The following is an 8,335-nucleotide window of genomic DNA, read 5'->3' as shown; positions in this document are numbered from 1 at the left end:
TCCACCGTCTGTGAAAGCGAAGCGCTGCTGAGTTAGCTGTGGCCATTGGATTTCTTACTATTTATGCAGCGCTATTATATTACTGACGATTAGACAAACATTTTCTGCCGCTGAGAGGAAACCACTGCGCATGTCCTGGAGCGCCGCTTGCGAGTGAAAGGTGGGGAGGGAAACAGTAAAACGTTATTGGTTGGATTTTAATCGGTGCGTGTTGCATCCACTGAAAACAAAGATGTTAACAAATAAACTGGACAGTATGCTGCACGTTTAGTGGTATTTTCACAGTTACGGTCTCGACTGGTCTTGAAATAAAATGCCGAGTCAATCACCGGGCCCCTTCCGTGGAGTGAAACTGAAACTTTTGAGCTGGGGGTTGGGGGGTATTTAACATTAAATACACCCTTACCAACAGGCGAGGGCGCACTTTCTCTGTCTATAATCACATATTTCAATTACTTGAAACCATTCCTCCCTCCCTGGCACCTCCAGGCCCGGGCCCCCATTCGGCCCGGTTTGGGGGTCAGCAGCCCCTCCAGCCCCCCCTATAGCTCCGCGCATGCCGAGTCCTCAGAGCCCGAGACCATCAATAAATGGTCTCAAGACCAAGACCGGTCTCGAGTACTACAACCCTGATGAAAGCACAGGTGGCTGTTGGTACCGGTAGTACCCTCTGGCGTCGAAGTGTTGGCTGAACCTCCTCCTAAGCTCCTCTGATGAGATGAAGACTTGCAGGTGAGCAGTGGTAGTGGAAAACACGCCCAAAACAACCACAGGGCGCCCTCTGGTGGATGAAAACAAAACAAACCCCCAAACCCAGGATCCCAACGAGAGCTGCCTAAATTTTTAAGTTCTGATGGATTATTAATCTAAAATATTTTGTTGTTATAATTTAATTCTGTCATTTAATCCAAATAATTATTTCTAATTATGCATAAAAATCTGTCCTCAAAAGGCTCACAGTTATGTTTTAATTTAACTCAAGTTATTAAGTTATAATTACTCATTTTAAGTGAGAATAATTTAGTTGATTCAACCTGCATGAAGAAAACATTTTATTAAACATGAAGCTGAATTCTGCTAAGAAACATTTTAGAGTTGATCAGATTTGAATTAATCATTAATTAAACTGAGATTTACACTAAAATGAATGTTGTCCTTAATAAACCAGAGGATGTAACAAACATTCATCTCTACAGCAGGAACAGTTTATTATTCACATGAATATTTATTCATATAAATGAACATTTGATCACCAGAAAAGTCCTGATATGATTATGAACGAGGCAGAAACGACTTCTTCATGTTTTACTCTGAGCGTTTCAGGAAAAGATTTCTATAGCAAAAAAACAATAAATATAATAAACATAATAAACATAATAAATGTAATAAAGAAGCTGAGCTCAAATAAACATCAGTGAAACTTTTGAATCTGGGAGAAAATTTTTAGAAATAATGATGAAGAAATGAATAAATCTAACATTTCTATTTGGAATAACTCAGTAAAAGGAGGATTATTCATTTTAGAGGGAATAACTGTCCAGTATTCACTTCAGTTCAACTCAAGTTACATCAACTCAAATTATTCCAGTTACATTTTTATAGTTTATTTTTATTTACCAGACATAATAAATCAATAATATTATAAAACTGATATCTGGTGGATGTCTAACATGATGAAAAATAATGATGATTTTAATTCTGATTTATGAAACATTTCAGGAAAGTTTTGCTCTTTATCATTTTTTAACTCTGACATTTTCACCAGCAGGTGGCGCCTCAGAGTCACACATAAAACTAACGAAATGCAGCCAGAGACCTGATCAATAATCTATAAATCAATAATAAATCTAGTGATCGAGAGACCATCAGATTCTGAACTGGCGGGTTTTCCCTGCGGTCCCTGAACGCAGCAGCAATGTTTACCCGCTGTTACTAGGCAACAGCGGCGTCAGTCCAACCGGCGGACTTGAAGCAGGGAAACGCGGTTCCGATGACCACACCAGTGATGGACCCGAACCGGGCCCCGGTGGCGTTCGGCCGCCGCGCGGTCCCGCAGCTGTTCGAGCAGCTGCAGGTCCAAGACCCCGCCCACAAGGTGCGCGCTCTGACGTCACTCTGCGACCTGGTCCACGAGCCGGAGCGGCTGTACCAGACCGTGACCGGAGGTGAGCGGGCCGAACCGGAACCGGGGCCGCAGCAGGATGGTGCGTTCACGGTCTGGCCTGTTTGTCCTGTGCTGCAGGTTTCCTGAAGCAGCTGCAGGTTCTGCTGCAGGACGACGATGCTGCAGTCAGGAGCAAAACCTGCGAACTGCTGCACCTGGTCATGAACCACAGCATCGGCAGGTAGAGGTCAGAGGTCCCGGAGGACCAGCGAGGGCCTGGAGGGGAAACATGAAAAAGTTATGAACAAAAAGACAAGAAACCAAACATAAAACTAACAGAAGAAGAAAATATGATAAGTTTTAAAACATCAACATGAAACTAAAAATGTTTTTTATTTATCATGTTTGTTCTTCGTTCAGTGAAATAATTCACTTATAAAACTTTTCTCATTCTGACAAGAACAAAAGTTTACATTTAAATCATGAAACTTTGAACAAAAACATTTAGAGGGACTTTCTTTTTTCAGATTTTATTTATGTTCAATTATCTCATGAATTATTTTTAAAACACTGAAAAAATATTAAAACAAAAATAACAGGATTTTTATTTTTTCACATTTTTTACTGATTTAATTTTTTCATTTTTTAAATTTGCTTAAATTTAAAATAAAAGCAAATTGACACAAAATAATTTCAACTTCTGCAGAAACATTTTAGCTTCTCTCAAAATAACTTTAGTTTAATTAGTTTTACAGTAAAAAATTTGATTTCTCAAGTTTTTCTCCAGACATTTGACTCAAGTAGACGCAGCAAAACTTCAAAACAAAATTAATAAAACTGCAGTAAAATAACTGCAAAACGTCACTGAGGTAAATATAAGTTGTTATTTTCAGCTCTGGACAAACAGACATGAAATATATAAGAATAAAAAATAACATCAAATAAAAGAGAAGAAAGGATTATTTTATTATATTAGTTCACATTAATATGTTTGTGGTACAAAATTCAAACTCAGATCAAGAAGCCTAATAAACAAATAAACATGAATAAATAAATGCTGCAGCTTGAAGAGAAGCAGAATGTTTGTTGTTGCTGTACCTGGGTTGTCCAGCAGGGGGCGCCTCCCTCCTCCTCCTCCGTGTGATTGATGTTTGTTGCTCAGGTCGGCTCTGCTGGCTTCCGGTCTGCTCCCTTCACTGTCCAACCTGATGGACGACCCGTCCACCTCCTGCAGGACGAACGTCCACCGGGTGCTGAGCGGCCTGGCTCAGCTGCCTGCAGGTAAGGCAAGGCTGCTGCAGCACCAAGACGCAGCACCTGCTGCAGCTGCTGCTGCTGCTGCTGCTGCTGCTGCTGCTGCTGCAGGTGCTGCTTAACCCTGAGCCTCACTGAGAGCATCTGTCCTCCTGTCCATCTGTCCTCCTGTCCTCCTGTCTCTCCCTCTGTCCTCCTGTCTCTCCCTCTGTCCTCCTGTCTGTCCCTCTGTCCTCCTGTCCCTCTGTCCTCCTGTCTGTCTTCCTGTCTCTCCCTCTGTCCTCCTGTCTGTCCTCCTGTCCTCCTGTCTGTCCTCCTGTCCTCCTGTCTGTCCTCCTGTCCCTCTGTCCTCCTGTCTGTCCTCCTGTCCCTCTGTCCTCCTGTCTGTCCTCCTGTCCCTCTGTCCTCCTGTCTGTCCTCCTGTCTCTCCCTCTGTCCTCCTGTCTGTCCCCTCCAGGCGCTGAGGCTCTCCTCTCTCTGGTCCCCAAGCTGATGCTGAAGCTGCGTCACTTGGAGGAGGTGCGTCGGGAGAAGCAGGAGGAGGAACAGGAGCTGCTCCTCTCCACTCTGACCTCCTGCTCCAGGCTGGACCCCCTGCCGGCTCTGGCCTCCGACGGCGTCCCCATCCTGGGACAGACGCTCACACACACTTCCCCAAGCATCCGCAGGGAGGCGGCGGCTGCCCTGATGGCGCTCAGGTCCGGCTGGAGAACGGGTCCAACGGGCGGGGGGGTTAACGTGTGTTAGTGTGTGTTAGTGTGTCTTAGTGTGTGTGTTAGTGTGTGTTAATGTGTGTGTGACGTCTCGCCCAGCGTCCCTGGAGACGGGAAGCAGCAGGTCTGCGATCATGGAATCCTCTCCACTCTTCTGCCTCTGCTGCATGACAGGAACCTCGACGTTCAGACCAACGCCGCCGGAGTCATCATGAACACCGTCATCATCCGCCCAGGTCCACTTTTTGTTCAGTTCAGGTCCACTTCCTGTTTAGTTCAGGTCCACTTCCTGTTTGGGTTCAGGTCCACTTCCTGTTTAGTTCAGGTCCACTTCCTGTTTGGGTTCAGGTCCTCTTCCTGTTTGGGTTCAGGTCCACTTCCTGTTTAGTTCAGGTCCACTTCCTGTTTGGGTTCAGGTCCACTTCCTGTTCGGGTTCAGGTCCACTTCCTGTTCGGGTTCAGGTCCACTTCCTGTTTAGTTCAGGTCCACTTCCTGTTTGGGTTCAGGTCCACTTCCTGTTTAGTTCAGGTCCACTTCCTGTTCAGTTCAGATCCACTTCCTGTTCAGTTCAGATCCACTTCCTGTTCAGTTCAGATCCACTTCCTGTTCGGGTTCAGGTCCACTTCCTATTTAGTTATTCAAGTATTGAATGAAAAACTATATACAATAAATAATTTTAAAATAATACATTTCAAGCAGAAGAAACTTTTCTAAATATTATAAAAATGTTAAACTGACAGCAGATTTAAATTATTTCTAGTGAAAATATCTGATATTTATTAATAGCTTATGATAGAAAATGATTTTTGTTTTTCATTCATTGAGTTTTTTAATGTCGAGTTGAGGATCCGGAAGTTTCTCTCAGCTTCACTCTGAACTCACCTGTCAGTCTGACTCAAGCTCCGCCCCCTTCCAGGTAAATACCTGTGCCTGGAGCTGGACGTCATCCCCGTCCTCCTCCGGCTGCTGTCAGAGGAGGAGGATGAGGAGCGGAAGAAGAGGAGGAAGACTCTGGTCATCTACTGCCTGAGGGCCCTGACGGGGCTGTCCGAGGCCCCTGAGGGCCGCGTGATCCTGAGCAATGAGCTCCCCCTGCTGGAGCGGAGGAGCAACGAGCAGGACGAGGACGTGCGGCGCGCGGCGCAGACCGCCATCAAGGTGGTCACCTGGAAGCCCTGACCGAACCACCGACCCGGTTCTGCTGGCCCAAAGGCCGGAAGGGTCCACCCGACAGGAAATATAGAACTACAAAACTACCGGAGTTTATTATTTTGGTCATTAGTTTCTAAAATGTTAGTTTAATAATTCAGATCATTGGGATCAAATAAACATTTACATATATTTTATATTAAAATTATTTAAAAAATGTTTTTATGAAATAAGAGAAAAAGAAAACATGTCTGTGAGTTTTATCACTAATTTGTTTTAAATATAAACTTTAATTTAATTTTAAGTTAACTTCACTTTAAGTTAAGTTCAGAACCAGGTTCTGGTCTGGTCCAGGTCCTGGTTCTGGTTCTGGTTCTGGTCCAGGTCCTGGTTCTGGTTCTGGTCCAGGTTCTGGTCCAGCTCCTGGTCCAGGTTCTGGTTCTGGTCCAGGTTCTGGTCCAGGTCCTGGTTGTGGTCCTGGTCCTGGTCCAGGTTCTGGTTCTGGTCCTGGTTCTGGTTCTGGTTCTGGTTCCTCACATTAAGGTCAGCAGCAGCTCAGACTCTGATGGTTCTGAAAGTCCGACGCTCCTGAGATCCAACCGGGTCGGTTCTGATGGAGGAATCGGATCAATAATCATTAATCTATTATTAATTCTGTCGCAGCGCCATGCCCCCCCCCCCCCCCACACACACACACACACAGTGGGCCGGTCCGGATGAGGGGGGGGGCGTGTTGTCACCGCGCGCGCGTGCCCGTGCGGTATATGTGGGAGTGAACAGCAGCAGCGGAGTCATCGGTCGGAACCGGAGCCGCTGGATGGTTCTGCTCAGCGGGACGCGAACAGGTGAGGCGCTCCTTCTGCCGCTGCGGGAAAGATCCTCTGCTGTGTGTGTGTGTGTGTGTGTGTGTGTGTGTGTGTGTGTGTGTGTGTGTGTGTGTGTGTGTGTGTGTGTGTGTGTGTTGGGGGCCGCAGCCTGTGTTTATCTGCAGCGTTCAGCCGCAGCAGCAGCGGGGAGAGCCTCCGTCCCTCCCCGGTTCAGGTCGCCCTCCGGCCGGCCAGCCGGCCCGCTGACCGCCGGGCTGCGGAGCTCAGCAGCGGGCAGAGCGGCTGCCTCCTCCCGCTGCTGGCGGCTCTCCGTCAGGCTGTGGAGCTCCGATGTTCTGATGACGTGAAATTATGTAAGGAGCTGCTTGAAGTGAGCCGGAGGATTAACGGGGAGGATGGATTTATGTAACAACTCTTCATCTTCATCCTCCTCCTCCTCCAGCATCCCCGCTGTCTGCGGCTCCAGCGGGGAGCCGGAGCTCCAGCGGGGAGCCGGAGCTCCAGCGGGGAGCCGGAGCTCCAGCGGGGAGCCGGAGCTCCAGCGGGGAGCCGGAGCTCCAGCGGGGAGCCGGAGCTCCAGCGGGGAGCCGGAGCTCCAGCGGGGAGCCGCGGCTCTGCGGGCCGCTGCTGCAGCTCAGAGCTTCTGATGAAGTGACTCCGCTGACCGAACCGTTTCTGTCCTCCGCTTCCTGGTCAAACATGACATCATTAATGCTTCACTTCTGATCTGATCCTCCTAATAATGTCAGATTTTTGCTTTTTATTCAGATTATTTTCATAATTCAGAAGTTATTCGGAAAGTTTCTGATTCCTGATGTTCATAAATATTAAAAACCAAACAGGAGTTTCGATGCTTTCTGCAGCCGGGCGGTTCTGGACGGTTCTGGGTAAAATGATGTTGGGTTGCCATGGAAACAGCGGGGCTGGTTCTGTCGGGTGTCACGATGAGGTTAGGTATGCGGGCAGGTTCTGGGTCAGAACCAGCAGCGCCCGAACCGGGTTCCCGGTTCTGGTTCTAAATGGTTTCTGGAATCTTAACGGAACCGCTGCTCCAGATAACTGGACCCGGTCCTGATACTGACAGATTCAGATTTGGATCAGAACCGAATCAAAGTTTGTCCTGCTATCAGAACCTTCCGGACCGATGTTGGATCAGATTCAGTTTCAGGAAGCAGAAAAAAAATCCAACCAGAACCGGTAAGAGAACAAACTGGACCCGGTTCTGTTGGACCGGTCAGACATGATTCAGCTCATTCAGCCAAAAACAGAAACATGGAGTTTATACTAAATGTTAGAAAGTTAAACAGTTTAAACTGAAAGTTTATCAACGAACAGAAAATAAAAATTTATTTCATTTCTGACTGAAACTTTACAAACTATGGAGAACATCCAGAGAGGAAGCAGGAGGTCCGTCAGAACCCAGAACCGGGCTCTCTGTGTGGTTCTGTGTGGTTCTGTAGAACCGGGCCGGTTCTGGCCGGTTCTGTCTCAGTCCAAACAGAGGAAGTGGAGCGGCTGCAGCATCAAAGCCTCTGAGGGGAAACGCGGCGCCGCCTCCTGCAGAGGAAACCTCTGATGTTCTGGTTCTGGAACTGGACTCTCCTGGTCAGAACCGACCCGTCAGAACCTCGACCAGGTTACCGTAGCAACAGAGCAGACACTTATCTGATCCCATGAAGAAAAGATTTATTAATTTATTAATCTCAGTGAGGAATAGCTGAAACTATGGGCTGGGCTTTGACTAGACCCTTCCAGCTGCTTGTTTGGGCTCATGGTTCTGCTGGTGGCCCAGTTTGGACTCACACTGGGTCACCATCACTCTGCCACCGCCATGCTTTAACTTTAACCCTGACCTTTAACCTGCCTGCAGAGGAGACGGAGCTCATTCCTCTGAGCTTCCTGCTCTGACCTCTGACCTCTGACCTTCAGCTGAACCGGCTGGGACGGCTGCACTGCAGTATTTTTTTTATTTTTTATTGCAAGTCTCTGATCACATTTAAATAAAATAAACTCATAAACAACGTTTCATGTTGTTCCACTGATGAAACGTTTTTCTCGTTAAACGAACTCCAGCGTCTCTGGAACTTTATTTATAAGTTTTATCTGCAGTGGGATCGGATCTCTGCACTGTAGAACAGAACCAGACGTTTCTGCTGCAGGTAAACAGTTTGTGTCTGGGTCCAAACTGATTGGTGGTTACCGCGGCAACCAGACACCCTGATTGCTGGTTTCACTCCGGCTGTTTGGGTTTCATTTAAATGTTTAATCTCAGTCTGGACCTGGTTCT

At 47.1% G+C, this 8,335-nt stretch overlaps 2 protein-coding genes across 3 annotated transcripts in view; both read left to right on the top strand.

Annotated features, from left to right (window-relative positions):
• Nucleotides 1-1,684: 1,684 nt before the first annotated feature.
• rsph14 (radial spoke head 14 homolog) lies at nucleotides 1,685-5,467 on the top strand. The gene is made up of 6 exons (XM_088008473.1): nucleotides 1,685-2,165; nucleotides 2,243-2,345; nucleotides 3,267-3,385; nucleotides 3,816-4,056; nucleotides 4,171-4,307; nucleotides 4,989-5,467. The coding sequence occupies exons 1-6, from the start codon at nucleotides 1,991-1,993 to the stop codon at nucleotides 5,249-5,251; spliced, it is 1,038 nt and encodes a 345-aa protein (XP_087864599.1). The 5' UTR covers nucleotides 1,685-1,990; the 3' UTR covers nucleotides 5,252-5,467.
• Nucleotides 5,468-5,969: 502 nt separating this feature from the next.
• Nucleotides 5,970-8,335, top strand: part of LOC106906799 (dematin) — a 20,689-nt gene continuing 18,323 nt past the window's right edge. For both annotated transcript variants that reach the window (XM_088008568.1, XM_088008571.1), the window contains exon 1: nucleotides 5,970-6,066. The gene's annotated coding sequence lies outside the window, so the exon portion shown is untranslated. The remainder of the gene's footprint in view (nucleotides 6,067-8,335) is intronic.

The sequence above is a fragment of the Poecilia mexicana genome, unplaced genomic scaffold (assembly GCF_051168715.1).
Source record: "Poecilia mexicana isolate PSO_F unplaced genomic scaffold, ASM5116871v1 scaffold_9, whole genome shotgun sequence".
NCBI classification, from domain to species: Eukaryota; Metazoa; Chordata; class Actinopteri; order Cyprinodontiformes; family Poeciliidae; genus Poecilia; species Poecilia mexicana.
Note: the sequence above shows the minus strand (reverse complement) of the source record. Positions and strands in the feature narration are given on the sequence as shown.